Source organism: Diplodia corticola (assembly GCF_001883845.1).
Source record: "Diplodia corticola strain CBS 112549 chromosome Unknown scaffold67, whole genome shotgun sequence".
Lineage (NCBI taxonomy): Eukaryota > Fungi > Ascomycota > Dothideomycetes > Botryosphaeriales > Botryosphaeriaceae > Diplodia > Diplodia corticola.
The window spans coordinates 165,925-185,833 of NW_017971546.1; the positions used below are offsets into that span (position 1 = coordinate 165,925).

Below are 19,909 nucleotides of genomic sequence, written 5' to 3' on the forward strand. Positions count from 1 at the left end.
AGGGCTAGCTTCAAGTGATGTTCAAAGAACGGTGCAAAACAAAGGGGGCATGCTTTGGGTCTCGCTTACGTACGAGGAAGCGATAAGCATGGGAAAATGATCCGATAAGGATGGGAAAGCTTGGAAACCCCATTTTCAGAAGCATGTGGGGTTTGCGCAAACTGCTTCCCGCAGGTTGCTTATCGCAAACCCACGAATTGGAGGATGCCATGGAAGCATGGTCAAGGCCAGCTGAGATACAGGCCTAGGCGGAGCAACCATCGTCTGCCTCCACCGCCATCTAGAATCGGTCAATCTCGAAAGTGAACAGAAATTCGAAGTGAGTCGAGTATGTCGATCCGTAGTACTTGACTGATCTCCTCGAGTTTGGCGACACGCTGAGAGTCCATAGTAATGAAGAGAAGGCGCTTTACCTGGAACGAACTTAGCCATGTCAACGCTGAGCACGCATGTAGCTGCCGATGAAAATAATCGGAGCCGAAGAGGGACTGTAGACTGGCCATCCATCTCCTCAGCGGGACCAACATGAACATCAGTTGCAAAGAGTTGAGCTGCGTCGTCGCTACGCGTTGCATAGGATTCCAACTGTCTGAGATGTTACCGTAGCATAGTGCATGAAGACGTGAAGGGTACGCTGATTCCCGCGAACCGAGCAGTCAGCGCCATGGCTTGTGTCATCCATTTGATTGGACATCATCTGGTCATTGCGCCGTGTTGGTAGAGAGGCCGGGTGGTCCGATTGGTTGCAGTGCATGACAGGGACCAGGGGCACAGTTTGATCATCGCGAGATCTCGGGCATTGGTAATGGAATGGGATCGAGTTGCGCTTTCACGTGCCTTTGAAGGCTGCATCTTCTTTACAAGAACGGGGAGAGCATCTGGACTCCAATATCCTTCTCCAACAGACATCGGCTGATAGCTCCTTTGTCGAACTCAACCTGTACCTGCTCATATAATGCTTCTTCCGTTGAGATCTAAGGCCACGTGGTCAGTTGCACAAGGAGGTCGGGCCAAGCGCGAGACAGAGTCCTAGCCATCGGAACGGACGCTGCGATCGAACATTGAGGCTCAAGGCTATCCTGAAAAGGACCATTTGGGGTGAAAAGTGAACCATGATGGACCGGTCTGGCCCACAGAGTAAGGCGCAGACACACCCGGGGCCTGAGGAAGTAGGGCCGATTCGTGCAATGCTTTGTGAAGGTGTTGAGTATGCAATGGCGGCGGCGGACAATTTTAACAGCCATCGAAGTAGAGCGGAGGGCACGCGTCATCGGCGACGGCTGACGGCTGGCGTTGCAGCGAGACCGGCATGGCCATCGTACGACTGCCGTCCTGTCTTTGCGCTGCGAGGCCGCATTTGCTGCTCACTGAGCCTAATCGAGATCAGATAGCCGGAGGGGGCGCGGAATCACGGAACTCGCGCGTTACGCTTGACCCGCGCAGCGGTACGGTCTGCACATCCGGCATGCGCGATTGGAACAGGAGGATCGGCTGGATCTGAGTGGCAGGCGGGCTGCATGCTCCAGCGGACAGCAGCCGTGGATGCAGGAGCAAGGCAGGCTCGGGGGCGACAAGAGAAAGCGACCCACCCACAAGGGCAGCGGAACCGTATATCTGGATGCATCTGTACCGCATCTGCATCCGGATGACGAAGAAAGGTGGTTTGAACCAGGGCGGGGAGTGCGGTGGGAGGGCGGGAGAGTCAGGACGCAGGCCAAGCTCAGCGCGGACAAGGGGTCGGTGATGGCAAAGTGGATCCGGTGATGGGAAAGTGAGTGATGGCGATCGTGTCTTCAGAGCAAATCGAGCGACGCGCAGCGCGGTGGTTGTCGCGACGCGGGCACGGGCCTGCCGAGCGAAGCGGCAGAGCCAGGCGGAGCGCCCGCAACCACGCCCGCCCGCCGCGAGAGACTGTCAACGGCCCTCTTTTTTCTTGCGCCCTGCCCGACTGGACCTAGCCTCGCCTCAGGCCCTCTGCGACGCCGTTGCGTCCTCCCGCGCCAAAGCCTGCCTCTAGTCGCCAGCCTCCAAACCCCCAGTCCGTGCCAGAGCCCAGGCTCCCACATGCACCTCTACCTACACCCAGTCCCCAAGACATCATCGCCAGCCTTATCCTGCCCGCTGCACCGCGCCGCGCCCGCAAGCCGCCTCAACGCCTTGACACGCCCGCACCCGCTCCCGCGCCCGCACAATCACCCGCTTTCTTTATCCCGGCCCGCCTGCCTTTGACCGCGGAAAACATCTGCAATTGACGGGCCGCTTCGCACAAGCCCCGCAGCCCTACAAGACCGCGACCGTTGCCGCCTCTACGCACTGCACCCGCCACGCTCACCCACGGTCCTGCGCTGCGCTCTCGCTCCAGCAATCCGTCCCCGCCCGGCCAGCTTGACGTCACTTCGCGTGGACCGCCCCCCCGTCTGATACGCGCGCTTGGCTGGCTTTTCACCACCGACTCGGCCTGGGCCAGGGCCTCACTGCACACGCAGTTGCATCCAGCCCGCCACCTGCCCTTCGATGCAAAGGCCCATTCCCACTCGCAAGCGACCCGCTCCCGGCGCCTCCCCGATGGTGAACCAACAGACTTCAGCGGGGAACGGCATGGGCTTGGCTCCGCACTCGCAGGATGCGCAGTCGTACTCCAATGATCAATTCATGTCCAACTGGGCTGACCCCGCTGCCATGAACGCCGTTCCTGGCTACACCGACCCCCCGCTCTACGACCCGAACGTCATTGCGAGCCTCCAGAATGGCATGTCGTACACCAACGGCCAGCGGCTTCCCGCGGACCAGGCCGCGAACACCCAACTCGTCCGTCGCAGCAACAACCACCAGCTCACGTCGCGGGACTACGGCGGATACAACCCGGTGGCTCAGAATGCGTGGGAGAACGAAGATGACGAAGATCTGGAGGCGCAAGCTATGAGGGCTCGCAAGGAAGCCCAGGCGAAAAGGAAGCAGATTCCGCCGTTTGTGCAGAAGCTCAGCAGGTAAGTTTGGCCCCCCGTATGCTCCGGAATGGGCGACATTGAGCGCAGCACTCACACATGGCCTAGTTTTCTGGACAACTCGAATCACACTACCCTCATCCGGTGGTCTGACGACGGCAACTCGTTCATCGTGCTTGACGAAGACGAATTCGCCAAGACGCTAATCCCCGAGCTCTTCAAACACAACAATTACGCCTCGTTCGTGAGGCAGCTGAATATGTACGGTTTTCACAAGAAGGTCGGCCTGTCGGACAACTCCATGAAGCAGGCCGAGCGCCGCGACAAAAAGACCCCAAGCGAATACTTCAACAAGTATTTCAAGCGCGGAAGGCCCGAGCTTCTTTGGCTCATCCAGAAGCCGAAGAACCCCCAGTCAAACTCGAAGAGGAAGAGGGACGATGACAAAAAGCACGACAGCGATGACGACACGCGGAAAGAAGCAGACGGTGGCGGCGAAGGCTCGGCCAACGACATGCAGCTCATCTCCAAGGGCGACTACAGCACCATGCGCAACGAGATCCGGCAACTGCAGCAACAGCAGAAGCTGATATCCGGCATCATCCAGCAAATGCGTCGTCAGAACGAGCAATGGTATCAGCAGGCCAGCCAATTCCAGAAAATGCACGAGCGCCACGAGAGTTCCATCAACGCCATTCTTACCTTCCTGGCGACCTTCTACAACCGGAGCCTTGAGGGTCAGAACGGCGGCGTCAACATGAATCTAACAGACATGTTCCCTTCGTCGATGTCTCAGAATGGCCAGAATCAGGGCAGCGTTGTAGACATGGGCGACTTCCCAGATGTGGATATGGCGTCAAAAAAATCCCCGGGGCCCCGTCCCAACAAACGGCCTCTGGCCCTGCTGCCGCCTCCCATGACAAGGGACGCCAGGTCTCCAAGCCCGCTTGTTGCGACTCAGAGCCCGGAATCATCGCACGCCGGCATCGGTTCCAGGGGCCATACGCGGTCACAGAGCTTCCAACCCCCGCAGCGGCAGCGGCAGCCAAGGCCGCGGAACCTGAGTACCAGCCCGCAAACGCCGGCTGAGCACAATTTCACATCGGCAGCTGCCAGCCCAGCCGTCAAATCCGAGAAATCTCCGGGAGTACAACTGCCAGACAACACGGAAGACATGATGTCAGTCATCAACTCTGTCAACGCGAACTCCAACACGGCTGCAACGGGCCCGCAACTTGACTTTGGTGCAGCCCTGTCTCATTTCCAAACGGCAGACGGCAACACGCCCCTGACCCAGCAGCAGCGTGAGGACATGCTTTCCTTGATGAACGCAGCCACTCCCGCACCTGACGGTGAACCCAAAGGTGGCAACAACGCGCTGATTAACCCTCAGCCGCCGCCTATGCCGACTCTTGAGCACTTTGGAGCTCATCAAGAGCAGCTGGATATGCTTCAGCGCTTGCAGGAAGAGCAGGCGGCTCGCGTGCAGAACCTCTCGGACCGGCTAGCCCCCATCAGCCCCGGGGGCTCGATACCTGGGATGACGTCTTTCCCCAACTACGGCAATCATCCGAATGCCCCATCCAGTGACTTTGACATTGGCTCATTCATTCACACGGATGGCGACAATTACTTCACAGACACTGCTCCAGGCGCAACCGGCACGCATGACGACCATATGGCATCACTCCCCACCGACAGCGACTTTAATTTTGATTTCGGCAATGTCGACAACAACATGAGTTTCTCACCCGCAAATCCCGGCCATAGCCTGTTCGACAATGACGGCGCGAGCGATGGAGCGGAGAATGGAGGGGGCCGCATCGTAGAGAGTATTTCCAGCAGCGGACCGAACAGCCCAGCCGAAAATGGCGACAAAAGTGGTCTCAGCAAGCCGAGATCTCCCCGTAAGAAGAGGAAGACTGGTTGACTCGACGACAACCCTGGCACTCGTTGTTGCGAATGACGAATCACGGCAGCAGGCTTTCGCTTGGACGGAGCTCTTCGCAGCATTTTGACAAGCAAATATCGGCGTAATATGGTGTAGAGTGAGTTTTGGAGTACACAGGGCTCGGTACAAGCAAAAGTTTCCTTGGAGCGTATGATTCACTTTTCTTCTTCGGACACGGAGGTTCAGTCGTTACCTGGCATTTGATCCCTATCAAATGGACGGTTTCCACCTGTTGGCGTATTGCTGGAAATTTTCTCTTTATCAAGTTTGAAGAAAGAAAACAGTTCTTCCTGGCTTGCCGTTGCGGATGACCAAAGAAAAAACTCTTACAACTCAGATTTTCCTTATCACTTTCTTGTAGCCAAAAGACCAGGTAGTTCCATTCTCCATCGTCTCCTCCCGCCCTTTCTTTTTTTCCCTATATTCTTTAGTGTGTAGGCGTTGTTACAGTTGCTTTCTTTCTTCTGGCGGGAGATTGGGGGAGGCTTTGGTTTTCTTGATTGAGGGCGCCAGGAGTCTCTTGTGAAAAAAATAAGAAACTCCCAAGAGTCACTGAAAAGGAACCAGGTATGTATGACACAACCCGGCAGAGCAGACCAGGTATCCTATACTGTTTTTTTTTTTTTTCTGTGGTGAGAATTTGGAGGGAAACGGAGAGTGCAGTACCAATGAGCCCGGATGCGGTGCATCGTTGAAGGGGCTTGATGAGTTACGATGCCTCGATGTCTTTTCAAGCTTATGGAATACTTGCTTCTAGAACTGTATTCGCTCAGATTCCTTATCCTCTCCCTGAAGGGGCTTGAAGTCCTCTGACTCGTACTTTTATATCTACTGTAGAGGAAATGACTTCAAGATGGATCACCACAGTTCTTTGTGTTTGAAGCGTACGGCGGCACAGTGGGTGATGAAGGAAATTAACCTATCTACGAAGAAAGGCGTTGGAATGTACCTTCGTCACCCACTGTGGCGGAAAGATTGGTCGTGAAGTACCTAGGTGCGGAAGGGTCGTTCGGGCCCCCGAGCTCCGTCTGGACTGTGGAGGATCTGCACCAGGAACAGCAAAGAGGCAGCAGAGTCTAATGCCGCCGCATTCCAGGACGCGTCGGGGGACTCTTGTGCAGATTCCGCCCTGGCCCTAGCCTTCGGTCTGGCGACGTCGGAAGATGTGTCGGGAAATGCAGGGCGGCTGAATAATCTCGGGTTCGCGGCAGGGAATGACATTTCCGCCCTGTCTGCAGCCGCTCACTCCACCCAGCCATCTGTCGCCGTTTCAGCTCCAGCAAAACGCGCTCCTTGCCTGTTGTGGCTCCGCTTTGTACAGCACACTCAAGCCACAACCGCGCCCAGAGGCTAATGACTCGCAGCAAGTCACGTCGCAGAGAGCGAGTCAGCTAGTCATCCCCACCCTCCGTCCCAACTGCAGCAACCTCTTCCTTTGGTGGCCACGGTTGTCCGCTGGTCGCAGCCGTCGCGCCAGCCCCTCTACCCGCCGCAGCGCCCCTTTCCTTTTTGTCGGCGCAGGGTTGCTTCGGCGGCTGCAGTGGCTTGGGGGGCTAGCCGCAGAAGGGAATGTAGACGAACGGGCGGCTAAGGTCTGAAACATGCCTGTACTACGACCGAGAAAAAGGCGTCGCATCCATAGCCTGTCGCGCTCTCTCAGCTAGGCTCTGATGATTGCGATCTGCGATCTGCCAGTTGCACCTTCCTCGCCCGGCGATGCGCGACCTCCAGATGGCGCCGCGAGGGAGCGTGGCCGTCGCCGCTGCCGCCCGAGTGCGCGACTGCCGCAAATGGCAGCACCACATTCCCCAGACCGCCGACGTCATGTGCCTGTGCTCTCGACACACCGTCGCGCAGAGAGTCCAGTTTGTTGGACTGACCTCGTGCCCTTCCATCTGCTCATGTTTGCTGCCACCCGCCCCCGCGACTCCATCCCCCAACCACCAACACCACCTCCACCCTCGAGCCGGCCGAGGCCGCCATCCTCACCCTCCGTCCGCCCTCGAATCGCCCGCATGCCGTGAACAACCTCAGCCATGTGTGCCGTCATGCTGCTCCTTTCGGCCACTCTGTTCGCGCTTGCCGCCCGCCAGGGCCTCGTCCGCGCCGCCGATACCTGCTACTACCCCGATGGGAGCGTCGCCGACAAGGACACCCCGTGCGCCTCTTCCGGCTCCGCCGTCGCCTGCTGCCCCTATGGCTGGACCTGTCTTGATACTGGCATCTGCGCTCTGAGCTCTCTGGACTATATCACCCGGTACACCTGCACAGACCAGTCGTGGGATTCTTCAGCCTGTCCTCAGTATTGCCTTGAAGGTATGTCATTCTGGTCCTGCGCGCGCCACTTACTCAAGCAAACTTATTTACTGGCGCGAAGCCTAGGCGATACCCGTGCTGATTTGAGACAGGCACTCCTAATGGCACCGATACGGGCAATGTCGCCCTGCTCGAGTGCAGCGACAATCAGTATTGTTGCAATGGTGACAGGAGCGGGTAAGCATCCGCTTTGCGCTACGCTTGTAATGGGGTCAACGACTGATTCATGATAGGAACTGCTGCAAGGACAAGGCTGTGTCATTATTTGGCATTTCCCCCGGTATGCCTCCATGGACATTTACTCCTCCCGATACCTCACAAAGACCGCTACTTCTAAAGATGTGGGAGAGAATGGCTTTTTGACTGATCGTGAACCGCAAATGGCTACAGATCTGGAACCAATCACCACAATGGAATCAGCCATGATTCCAAGCGCATTTTCAACCTTGTCTTGGAGCGACCCTACATCCACATCGGGAGCCGAACCAAGCTCCTCAGAAGAGCCGGTATCCACGCGCGGTGGCACCTCTACATTGTCAAAAGCAACATCCCGGTCCTCTGATGCACCTCCCACTGCAGTAATCACTTCGATTGTGGCAAATCCCACTAATGGCGCTCCTTCGACCGTATACCTTACGAGGACTGCTGCTGCTTCGACACAGACATCTTCGAGCCAAAGTTCAGCTCCATCGTCATCATCCCACAAGGGTGTTATCGTCGGCTGCGCCGTCGGCATTCCAGTTTCAGCCGCACTCATCGCCATCATAGCCATCCTGCTTCACCGTAAACGCCGCCGACGGAGAAGCAAAAATCCCCGCAGCCTCCTTCCGCCCTTTTCCACCAACCCTGAGGAAACCGAAAAGAATCCGCGTATTTCGGAGCTGGATGGGTATCCTCGTGCTACCGGCGGCAGCATAGCGCCGCATCGTTCGAGTGGAGTTTTTGAGCACTATGTCGGCAAAAGCAGTAGAGGTCATGCTCGTGCTGCCAGCGAAGTCGACGGCACTCCCATTTCCGCCAGAGAAAAGCCGCCAGCGGAACTAGAATCCCCGAGAAATTCAAAAGCGCCGCCCGTGGAGTTGGAGGCCACTGAAGCAAGAGCAGGTGGAGGTTACTTTAGGATATCTCCTGTGATTGGTGGAACTGCGGGAAGCAGTCCAGACCCAGGCAGGGGGTATGCGGTAGGAGGTGTCGCGCCGCCGGGAGGGTTGAGAATCGTGAATGCCGTGGAGGGTGAGCTGGACAGTGAAGTCGAAAGTGAGGCAGAAAGAAGAGCAAGCGCTGCTGGACACTCCAGAGGCTCAGATATGCGGCTCAAGAGCCCGCCGCCGGTGTATCAGAGTCCGAGGACTTGGAGACAAACTAGGGGGAGCTCACCAGCGGAAAGCAGCGATGGAGCGGCGAGAGCGGCGGGCGCGGCGTCGGCGGGTTTCGGCAGCCCCGTCAGCCCCCTGCAAAGTCACGGCTGGGGAAGATAATACATCGTGTCTTCAAGGACGGGGTAAGGTTTACGGAAGGAATAATGAGGGTAACGGTCCACATTGCTGGTTTAAAGTCCAGAGAGTCGCTGTTGAGCAAACAAACGGCCGCACGGTGGGACATTGCACATTGGCAGCTTCCATCTGTTTTCCGGGAGATTTCCCACCCTTTTTCACTTCACATCTTTCTTGCTCGCCGACCGGCTCCTGTATACCAATTGCGAGAATAGCCTTCTGTTTTCTGCTCCTCTTTTGAGCGATTTTAGCATAGCGACGGACAGTCTTCGCTTCTCACGAATTATGAAAAACAGCTGGCAGGCGCACCTTGAGCGCTATTGCAGCGAGGGAAAGGAAATTAATAGTCAAATAATGAGAAATCTTTCAATAATTGGTTTCAATCATTACCTCGACCAGTCGTATGTACTTTTCATGCCCTGTAATGGGGCATTTCTTAAGAGGTTGAATCCTCCGCTATGAACGATTACAACTCAACCCAGCGCCATAGTTGAACAGCATCAAACCCAGCCTGATATAGTGATTCCTTACATGCCCATGCATTTCGTTTCGTTACAGTAAATTCAAATTTTTCTTTTCTTCCATCAAGTTCTCCCGCCCCCCACCAAGCCTCTCAGGTCAGGCAGACAGAACAAGCGGTTTCCACACACACCAAAAGATTATCATCATCTCATCACAAAAAGTCCACGACCCGCTCCCAGCCGGCGGCGGCCTCGCCCACCCGCCTGAACTCGACGCCCTCGCCAAAATACCCCGCGTCGCCCCACGCCTTCATCGTCCGCCCGTCATAGGGCCCGTGCCTCTCGCCGCCGTCCCGCGCGTCCGCCCACCTGTACTCCCACATTCTGGTTTCCCCCTCGGCGTCGGCGTCGGGGGCTTCTTCTTCCTCCTCCTTCTCTTTCTCCTCCTTCTTTGGCGGGTCCACCCAGTCGTCGCCCGTCTCGCGCCGGTACTGCCGCACCAGCGCCTCGCGCTCCTGGTCGTAGATGTCCGTCTGGCCGCGCGTGAGCAGCTGGTCGGCGGCGCCGGTGAGGGCCTCGACGGCGTCGCGGCGACGGCGCTCGGCGGGGTCTTCTTTCTGGGCGGCGGCGGCGGGGTCGACGTCCATGGCGTCCTCGCCATTGTTTGTCGGCGCCGCCGCGGGCTGCTTCCGCTTGTTCTTCTGCTGCCACTTCGGTCTGGGCTTGGGCTTGTTCTTCTTCTTGCCGGTGCCGAGGCGCGCGAGGGCCTCGAGCACGGTCTCGGCGCGGTCGAGGCGGACGATGAGGGCGGCGAGGAGCTCGCTGGTGAGGACCTGGTCGTCGGCGACGGCGCGGCGGCGGCGCTCCTCCTCGCGCTTTTCCTCGGCCGCCCTGGCCTTCTTCATGTCCTTTTTCGACAGCCCTTCCAGCCACGTGTCGTGCACGGCGTCCGGGTCGTTGGCCTTGCGGACGTAGTTGCCCTGGTCGTCGAAGCGGCCCTCTTCGTTCTCGGCCTTCATGTTGAAGGCGTCGAGCTTGGGGGCGTGCTTCTTTTTGGCGCCCGCGCCGAGCTCCTCGTCCATGTCGCTGTCGACGCGGTCGCGCTGCTCGTCGTCGCCGCCGCTCTCGTCGTCGCTGCTGCTGTCGTCGTCGTCGTCGTCGGAGCCGCGTTTCACCTTGCCTTTGCCCTTCGCACCGCCGCCGCCGCCGCCGCCCAGGGAGAAGTCGGCCGACACGTGCCCGCCCGACTTGCTGTCCGCGACCTGCCCCTCGATCTGGTTGTCGTCCAGGAAGGTGACGCTCTTCTTCTTGGCCTTGCCGCCCTCGCGACCCAGCTCCTCGTCGTCGTCGCCGTCCTTGAAGTCGTCCTCCAGGTCCGCGAACATGTCGGCGTCGTCGGCGTCCTTGCTCTGCTGCTCCGCCGCCTTGGCCGCGCGCGCCTTCTCCTCGGCGCGCGCGTCGAAGTTCTCCTCGCTCGAGTCGGAGTCGTAGCCGTCGATCTTGACGGCGTTGCGCTTCACCTGCCGCTGCGCCTTGCCGATCTCGTCGGCCTCGAGGATGGCGTCGTCTTCGGGCGCGTCGGCGGCCAGCGTCGACGGGTTGCGGTAGTCGAAGCGGGGCTTCTTGTTCGAGGCGTCGGCGGAGGAGGCGCCATCGCTGGGGAAGGGCAGGTCCGGGGCGCGTTTGGGGCGCGATGCGGACATTTTTTTTTCCCCCCAGTTCGTTCTTTCGTTCGGCGGTCGGTTGTTTGTTTGCGGGGGGAGGAGGGCAATTGGCGACGGATTCGCGACGGCGAGTTGCGGGTTCTGGGATGGGAACGGTGGCGACGGATGGCGAATGTTTGGCGATTGGGGTGCGGGTGTATAGTTTGAAGCGGGGGTGTTGTGGGAGTGCTGCTGCTGGGCGGGAAAGGGCTGAGAGGTCGGGCGGCTTTTCGCGAGCTGCGTCATCCCGAAAGCTCAAGCACAGCTCACCCGCGGCTCGCAAGTCAATAATACATACCTAGCTCAACCCACGCCCGACAACTCCGCCGTAGACACTGCTCGCACCTTCACCCGCTCACGCCTGCTGCCACATTCACAACCTACTGCCGTCTGCTTAAGGAGCACCCCCACCGCCACCATGGTACGTACACCCCATCCGCGCCTTCTCGCCGCCCACCAGCTTCAACCGCCCGCCCCGCTAACAGCACGCGACACGCTCGCACGCAGTTCGGCGGCAACTACTACGACAACGACGATCCGATGGCCATGTACCAGGCGGCCATGGGCATGCGCAGCGGCGGCCAGCCCCGGCGTTTCGACGAGTACTTCCGCTGCTACCCCGTCGTCATGATGCCCGGCCCGGAGCGCACTGAAGCCAACCACGGCGGCAAGGTCTTCATGCCGCCCTCGGCCCTCGACAAGCTGACGCGCCTGCACATCACCTACCCCATGCTGTTCGAGCTGATCAACGGCACCGCCCAGAAGCGGACCCACGCCGGCGTGCTGGAGTTCACCGCCGAGGAGGGCAAGATATACCTGCCGTACTGGGTGCGTACACAAACAACAAGAGGAAGAAGGGAGAACCACCAGCCTCGCTGACATAACGCATACGTAGCTCATGCAAACGCTCGAAATGGAGCCGGGCGACCTGGTCCAAGTCAAGTCGACGGACCTGCCGCTGGGCAACTTCATCAAGCTGCAGCCGCAGTCGTCCGACTTCCTCGACATCTCGGACCCCAAGGCCGTCCTGGAACAGGCCTTCCGCAACTTCTCCTGCCTCACCCTCGGCGACGTCTTCACCTTCGCCTACAACGACCAGGTCTACAGCATCGCCGTCCTGGAAGTCAAGCCCGACCAGGCCTCCCACGCCATCTGCACGCTGGAAACCGACCTGTCCGTCGACTTCGCCCCGCCCGTCGGCTACGAGGAGCCTCAGCGCGCCGCCGCCGGTGCAAGCGGCACCAGCACCCCGCGCAGCATCCAGGCCGGCGGGGGCGCGACGCTACCGGGCGGCGGCACGCTGCACCCGCACGGCAGCATGGCGCAGGCCATCAACTACGCGGCCATCGCGCCGTCGGCGTCGACGGCCGCCGCCGGCGCCCGCGCCGTCTCGTCCAACTTTTTGTCCGGCGGCCACAAGCTGTCGTCGTCGAAGCGCGGCAGCAAGGCGCCCACGCCCAAGCCCTCGACCCCCGTCGCCGGCGCGTCGTCGGCCACCACCGTCGGCAGCGACCCGGCGCCCGTGGTTCGCCGCGGCAACGCGAACGGCCCGCAGCCGCTGCGGTTGCCGCCCGGGAAGCTGTTTTTCGGGTACGAGATCAAGCCTGTGAAGGGGAAGAAGAAGGATGGGGCGGGTGGTGGTGATGACGACGACGGCGACGACGACAGTAAGCCGCATTTCCAGGGACAGGGGCAGACGTTGAGGGGGAAGAAGAAGACATGAGAATAGAAGAGGAGGTTCGGATCGGACGCAGCAAGAAGATCGATCCCTCTATTTCATGCACTTTTCATCATGGCTCTCAACTGGTTTCCTTTTTATTTTGTTTCTTTTTTTGCGGGTGGGGTCCGACACTTTTCCTATATCCTCTTTTCCTGCCTTTAGAGTGAGTGGGCTTGTGACGAGACATTTCGTTGTTCGATTGGTTTTTTTTTTTAACTTTTATCTCTCCACCTAGTCTTTTTTTTTTCTTTCTTTTCCTTTCTCCGTCTTGACGCGTGGCATGACCGAATGGCATAGCTGGGGTTTATTATGCCGTCCGCTAGAACCCTCGTAACTGCTTCAATTTGTTTGTTTTTTCTTTCCTCCCCACGTCTTGGTAAGCTGCTTGCCATGACGGAAGAGGGTTTTGATAGGTGACCGACATGGAAGGTGGACGGGATCGATGAAATGGTGCAAGTATGGCGAAGAGGGGAGGACGATGGGGCAACGTCAGCAAGGAGGAAACTCTTTGCTTGCGCGGGGGGGAGAAGAAATAGATATGAATGGCTAGCTATGCATAAAAGGCCTCCTGCAGGAGCGTGGACTGGCGTGACGTCGTGGTGTAATACTGCAGGTTGAAACGTTTGAGAAATGTTGGAGCATGATCTTCTGGCTTCCTTATTCGTCTGCTATCCGATCCGTTTGCTACTCGATATACTTCTTTTTCTCTAAGACATAGCTAGATACGTCTGGAGGGTGAGTAGTCACGTTGTAAGCGTGCATCGAAGAGGGGTGTGGCAAAGATTTAAACACGTGAAGGAAGGAGCTCTAGAGGACATTCGTGTTTCTGCTGAAAGAGAAAAAAAAAAAGAAATAATTGGAGATGGCGCTGTGCTTGTTGGGGTTGGTGATGGTGGTGTTCTTTTGCCGCCGATTATTCCAAGCATCATCATAATATCGTGTGTATGCACGACTTACCTTACTTACCGCATCTACTTATCAAACCACCGCGGCATGCTAGCAACTCTTGCTTCTCGTTACGCACTCTACGTTCGTTGCTTTATTCCGTCCATCTTCAGTTACAGGCCGGTGCTACCTGTTTTCCTTTTTTTTTTTTAAAAAAAAAAAGGGAAGGAATACCATGCCGCAGACAGAGATTATCTACGCCAATATGCTATGCTAAATCTTATCATCTATTAAAGCATTCATTCATTCATTCATTCATCAACATCAAAACTATCGTTACCGGACTCCACCCTTCTCGTCGCCTCAAGCATCATATATATAAACGGCCGAGTCGAAGAAGCCACAACAGCAGAGGAACGACAAAACTACACAATCAGCATGCGATAATATATCCTCGTCCATTCCGTCTAAAAGATAAAAATAAACAACAACAGATACTTCTAGAGCTTCATAATCACGAGTGCGCCACCGCGCACAGCATCCGTATACATAGCCAAGTCAGAAAGGAGACATTAAAAGAGGAAAATAATCAATCTTATTATTTCTGCGCTATATACTACTCTCTACATACCTACCCCTCCATATTAACCACATCCCAGCCGAGCCAAGCTAAGTCCAGCCCGCCACCGAACCAAAAAAAAAAAAAAGGAAAAGACTTCCAAATTCCACCCACCCCTGCCCTTGACCACGGGAGAGACAGAATCAGATTGGAAGGCAAAAGAGAGACACCAAGAAGAGAGAAAGAGAAAAAAAAAGAGAACAGCACGAAGGACAAAATAATCAGACAAGCCTAAACAACCGAACAGCTTTACCACCGATCGACCCCCTCTCCTTGATCCACATCATAGCCTCCCCACCAACCTACCTGATACCAGCAGCGAACAAAGAAAAACGATTTACCAAGAGAGATATAACGAGAGATAGGACACCGGGAGATATTCAAACGGCCAGCCAGTCAAACGAAGAAGAAGCAGTGGTGGTAGGGGGGAAAAGGTAATAAGATATGAAGTCAGCAAAAACAAGTAAATTGACCAGCCTCATCCGATCTCAAACAAAAAAACTTCGCAAGGCAAGCATTTCCAAAACAAAACCAACGACGACAGGGGGAAAATCAAAGCAGATAGATAGCATGACGCGAGTATGAGATAAGAAAGAAAGCAATCACAGCATGCGAAAAAAAAGCTAGAATCAAAGATCACACAGAACAGGAAGAATACCACCGCGACAATAAGCAATCATCAGTACGAAACTATTACTTCACCCGGGGGTTAAGCCGAAATGGACTCTGCAACATCTAAGGGAGGAGTTGGTTGGCAGCGAAGAGGGTAGGTAGGTAGGTAGGTAGAACGACGACTTCAGAAAAAAAAAATTGAAGAAAGATTCGAACAACGACAACGCGGAGTAGTAGTAGTACCATGGCATAGTGGGTGGCGAAAGAAATTAAAACTACGACGATCCCTGGTGTGGGCGGCCAAGGCAAGTAGGTATACCGACGTAGATGTAGGCTTTAAACAAGCTTTCTTCACGGGTAGCCGAAGCAGATATCCGGGTGCAGATGCAAGTATTGGAACCATGCAAACGCATCCAGATCTACTGTGTACCACCCATGAGATAGATGTGGGTGGGCCGTTGTCTTTTTTTCGTCACCCACCGTGGTGGCACGCACATGATGATGGCAAACATGGAGACCACGGGTCTTGGCTCATGTGTGGGACCCACCCCATACCATGGTGCCATGGCACGCCACCGCCCCGCGGAAACCGGCAACATCCATCCTCGAACATCGGGAAAAACCCGGCCGCCCCACCTGCTAGGTGAAAAAAGAAAACACGGGAGCCACTAAGGGGGTTGGTTGGTGGAGGCGGCGCACACGCACACCGGGAGAGTCCGGCATGAAAATCCAGGGGTGATGTGGAGAGAGAAAGAGAGAGATATAGAGCAAAAAGAGGGAGACAGGAAGGAGATCGAAAGCAAAAAGTGCGGCAAATCGCGCCCATCCAAATTTAGGAATGGGGGGGACAGGGGAGAGATGTGGTAACGTGAAGATGCCCGCACAGGGAATAAGCTTTATTCGGTGGAGCCCGCGACCCTGAAAATAGCAGAACCTCATTTCGGGCAGCGGCATCTCACAGGTGGTTGAGCGAGCGTAAATCCGAAAAGAGACGGGGGTTATGTGTTCTCATCCCCTTTTCCCGACCCTCTTTGCTTGGTGCGTGCGTGGTGGAAAGTGGCCATCGTGGGCCGTCGTAGACATTAGAATGGCATCTTGATCGTGAAAGGCGTTAACGCGTTTCGTCTTGGACTCCGTATCTCGGAGAGGACAGGGCCGTGGATGCGCCGTGCTCGGCCCACCGCCTTCGTCAACGAGCCATGGGACATGCTGGGGCGAAACCAGAGCGGGGGGACGTTGATCTTTCAGTCGTTCATTACGCGAGTTGCAGTGGCAATCATCGCCACGCCCGAATTTCTCCGAGGTGCCCGTAAAGGAAGACGTGGACGGGAGGCGGAGATTCTTAAAAAAGTAGAGAGACTCGAGGAAAAATTGTGAGTGAGATAAACAGTAAATGGTTGCGTTCCCTGCCTTGATAATGCGCACCAATACTAAGCAGGGTAAAAACTAGCAAAAAAACGACAAGCCCAATCAAACTAAGAGGGATGGACGAACAAGACCGATCAATAATACAATGCAAGTTCCTGCCCGCCACGAAGGGGAAGGCATGGAATGAAACGGACCAGCGATGACTGAAGAAAGGCCACGAGTGATAAGAAATAGAAATAACGACGACGGCAGCGGCACCAGCGGCAGCAACGAGCATCCAAAATTTGAATCCAACACCCCCATAAATGCTTTTGTGTTCTCTTCGTCTCTTATCAGAAGGCAAGACAAGTACCCAAATCGTCACTAATTCTCTTTTTCGCGAATCCAGAGGAAAGGTTGGGGATATCGATCGAGTAAGGAAGGCGATGTGTGAGGAGCGTGAACCCCGTAATGTTAGTGGTCTACATTTCGTAGCATCATTCGTCGTATACGTCATGAAAGCCCCTTTCCCCTGGCGATTAAAGAATTGGGGCTTCTTGTTGGAATTTTTTCGGCCGTTCCTTCTTTAGTGCGTAGATGGGCGTGACGGGGTATGCTGCATTCACTCGACGACAATTTCGACGCCGGACTGCGACGAGAGCTCGTCGCTCCCGCGTCCGTGGTGACCGTTCTGTCTTCCGCGCGAGAATCCCGAGCCGCGCTCCGGGATGGGCCCGCGGGGCTGGCGGGTGGGGAGGCCCTGGCTGCGGTCGCGGCTCTGCTCGCCGTCGAAGTTATTACTGAAAGATCTGTGCCCGCCGATCGGGCCGGGGTTTCTGTCCGACTCCCACGAAACCATGCCGCGCAAGCCGCGGGGGCTGCCGCCCTGGCCGAATCCACCGCCCAAACTCATGCCGCTCAAGCCGTTGACGAGCAGGCTGTCGTCCCGGTTGGCCATGGAGGTCGCAGTCGGCGTGAGGCTCGGGTTCGTCGACGAGGTGCCGTAGTCCTGGTACCTGTTAATGTTCCCACCGAGCGTCGCCGGAAAGCTTGCAGTTGAAGGTACCGGAGATGGCGTATATGAGCGCAGATCAGCGTACGACTTGGCCGCCCTCAGGTTGGGGGCGGCGGTCAAGCCTCCGCCGGGCGAATCGGGGAAGCCGAGGAGGCCGGACGACTGGCGGCCGAGGGTGCCTCCGTAGAAGCCCTCGCGAACATCGCTGAAATCGGTCGTGGCGGCGCGGTTGAGACCGCGCCTTTGCGGATCGAGGGGGTGGCTGGTGGGCGCCATTTGCGACATCGGCGGACTCGTGTCCGGGGCGGGGTACTTGTACACGTGCACCTGTCGCTGGTCGCCCATGCCCTTGGAGTTGTGGGACAGGCCCATCTGATGCGCAATCGTGTGGCAGACACGGCGCTGCGAAGGGGTCAGAGTAGAGGGGAACACCAAGACATCACGGTTGGGGTCTTCCTTGAAAAGCAGCAGCTGCGAGTAGAACTGCAGCACCTGCGGGTCGTTCATGTCCACCTCTGCACACACACCGGAACAAGTTAGCCCTGACAAAGCAGCTCGACTGGGTCACGTTACCTGGCTGCCTACCGTTGACTGGAGACGGCGAGGTGGCTGGCGGCACGTGAGACGACATGGACGACAGCGACGGCTGGCTCTGCAGCTGCGAGGCCGGCATGGGTCTGTGCTGCTCTTCCAGTTGACCTCTGCGTTCCCTCTTTTCCCGTTCGATCCTTTCCCTTTCCGCCAGCGGGAGCATCTTCTTGTACTCGACGCGCAATTTCCTGCCTTGCAACTCAAAGTGGTTCATCGTCTCGATGACGACCGCCGTCTCCTCGGCCGTGGTGAAGTTGGCAAAAGCCAGGCCGCGGAAAACGCCATTGTCAAAGTGGTAGTTGAAGGCGTACGGCAGCGGCAGGCGGAGGTCGGTCATCAGCTGCACGAGCTGCTCCTTCTTGACGGCGAAGGGGATGTTCTTGATGACGATGGCCGTGGGGATCAACTCCTCGTCGACTTCCGACGGCCCGTACGGGTCCTGCCGCATCTGCGGCTGGCCGATTCCCTGTCCGAGACCCTGCGGCAAATTCTGGCCGCCTCCCAGAGACGCTCCGCCGAGGCCGGAGAAGGTGTTGATGGAGGGAAGCTGTTGCTGGGACTGGTCGAGCCAAGTCTGCGGTAGGGGGGAGGCTTGGTTAGCATAAGCGGCATGGGAGTCGTTTGTTATTGGGATGGATGGCGGGGAGAGAGGGTAGAGGGTACCTGTGGGAGAGCGCTGCGACCGCCGCGGGCCGAAGGCTTCATCCTGGTGGTCGCGTTGATGGCGGCCAAGCTGTTGTTCTGGCCGAAGGCGTTCGCGTTCCAGCCCTGGGCGCCGCCGAGCTCGTAGCCGCCGTAGCCGGCGTGGATGGTCGCGTTCAGGCGGTCATTGTAGCGGGGGGCGTCGTAGCGGGCCTGGGGGTCCTCTTGGGCGTACAGGCCCTGGTTGAGCTGGCCGTAGGCGTCGAACTGGCGCGAGGGCTGGCGGTGCAGCGTCTGCGGCTGATGGCGCTGCGAGCCCGGCGAGCGGGACGACGGGTTGTCGTAGTACATGTCGTGCGGGTGGTTGCTCATTCTTCAGGGGGGGTGTGCGGGTGGTCGAGCGGTGAAAAAACGAGCAGGGCGGTCGTGTCGTCGTGCCGGGAGTCGTCAGAGCAAACTCAAAGAGCCGCGTGGTGCATCCGAGGAAACGGCGCTTCGACGGCCGGGATTGTCGCTTGGCGGGCAGCGCGACTGCAGCGGCGAGACTTGGGGTGGCGACGTCGACGAGCGCAGAGAAGAGCGCGAGGAGCTTTGCTTGCGAGAGGGAGAGAGCGGCGAGCAAAGGTCTGGGCGGGCAGCGCTAGGGTAGCAGCTGAGGCCCGACAGGCACTGGCGCGGCGGCACGGCGCGGGCTAAGTCTGGTCGAAGGGGGCAAGAGGCGGCCGCGTGTCTCTGCGCGATGCAAGTGCCTGGCTGTCCACTGCCAGTGGCACGAAATTTCAGAGGTGGCTCGTCACGAAAGCAGGTTAGCGCGGGTGAGCGCCTGGCGGCGGCGGGCAGGCGTTCGGGAGCGCAGCGAGAGGGCCGGGAGCGCAAGGCAGACTGCTGAGGAAGAGGAGGAGAGGGGCGGCGAGCGCTGGCATCAATAAGAGTGAGAGAGCGTATAACCCCTTTTGCTCGCGCGCCCGGCAATAATAACCTGCCAAGGAGGGACCAACGCCAGAGCTTCGTTCGGCCCGCCCCTCAGAGAACGAGCTCGAGCCTCACAGCCCGCATCGTCATGGCAAACACGCCTGCGCTATGCACCTATGCACCCTTCTCTCCCCCGTCGCCCGGCAACAGCCACCCCCAGCCCGCCCGCCCTCGCGCCTGTCCAAGCCTCCAACCGACCGCCCTGCCGCCGCCCGCCAACACGTCCCCGAACTCCCCGAAGCCCAATCGAGAGCCGGCCCGCGCGCGCGCGCGCGCCCGCCCGCCGCTCGCAGCAGCACCATATCATGTCGCACAGCAGCATGCTGCAGATCAACCGCGTCCGCGCCCGCCCGCCCCCCCTCCATATCCCTCCCCCCCCCAGAGCTGTCCAATCCCTTCCCGCCTGCTGTGATCAGTCGCACCTACATACAGCGCCCCGCCAGGCAAACCACTGGCGCCAGCCCCTCTCCCCCCCCCAACCGCCCCGACGACCCGGCCTCCGCTGCATCTCCCCCGCCCGCGCGAGCGCACAGCAGCCGCAGCTTCGATCCTACTGGCCCTCCCCCCTCGACACCCCGGCCCACACCCGCAGCAACAGCTCGTCATGTGATGTTCAAACGGAGCGTGTTTCCTGGGG

The 19,909-nt window shown here is 57.9% G+C and overlaps 5 protein-coding genes across 5 annotated transcripts; 3 read left to right on the plus strand and 2 right to left on the minus strand.

The window, feature by feature from the left end:
- Positions 1-2,514: 2,514 nt before the first annotated feature.
- BKCO1_6700055 (heat shock transcription factor) lies at positions 2,515-4,875 on the plus strand (the record flags this gene model as incomplete). The annotated part of the gene is made up of 2 exons (XM_020278371.1): positions 2,515-2,987; positions 3,054-4,875. The coding sequence occupies 2 exons, from the start codon at positions 2,515-2,517 to the stop codon at positions 4,873-4,875; spliced, it is 2,295 nt and encodes a 764-aa protein (XP_020126343.1).
- Positions 4,876-6,932: 2,057 nt separating this feature from the next.
- Positions 6,933-8,690, plus strand: BKCO1_6700056 (uncharacterized protein; the record flags this gene model as incomplete). Its single annotated transcript, XM_020278372.1, has 4 exons — positions 6,933-7,212; positions 7,305-7,389; positions 7,446-7,492; positions 7,552-8,690. The coding sequence occupies 4 exons, from the start codon at positions 6,933-6,935 to the stop codon at positions 8,688-8,690; spliced, it is 1,551 nt and encodes a 516-aa protein (XP_020126318.1).
- Positions 8,691-9,378: 688 nt separating this feature from the next.
- Positions 9,379-10,869, minus strand: BKCO1_6700057 (lin1 family protein; the record flags this gene model as incomplete). Its single annotated transcript, XM_020278373.1, has 1 exon — positions 9,379-10,869. The coding sequence occupies one exon, from the start codon at positions 10,867-10,869 to the stop codon at positions 9,379-9,381; it is 1,491 nt and encodes a 496-aa protein (XP_020126317.1).
- Positions 10,870-11,287: 418 nt separating this feature from the next.
- Positions 11,288-12,592, plus strand: BKCO1_6700058 (ubiquitin fusion degradation protein ufd1; the record flags this gene model as incomplete). Its single annotated transcript, XM_020278374.1, has 3 exons — positions 11,288-11,290; positions 11,377-11,697; positions 11,765-12,592. The coding sequence occupies 3 exons, from the start codon at positions 11,288-11,290 to the stop codon at positions 12,590-12,592; spliced, it is 1,152 nt and encodes a 383-aa protein (XP_020126342.1).
- Positions 12,593-16,674: 4,082 nt separating this feature from the next.
- On the minus strand, positions 16,675-18,672 carry BKCO1_6700059 (r3h domain; the record flags this gene model as incomplete). The annotated part of the gene is made up of 3 exons (XM_020278375.1): positions 16,675-17,582; positions 17,653-18,232; positions 18,322-18,672. 3 exons carry the CDS (start codon positions 18,670-18,672, stop codon positions 16,675-16,677), a joined length of 1,839 nt encoding a protein of 612 aa, XP_020126341.1.
- Between the last annotated feature and the right edge of the window lie 1,237 nt (positions 18,673-19,909).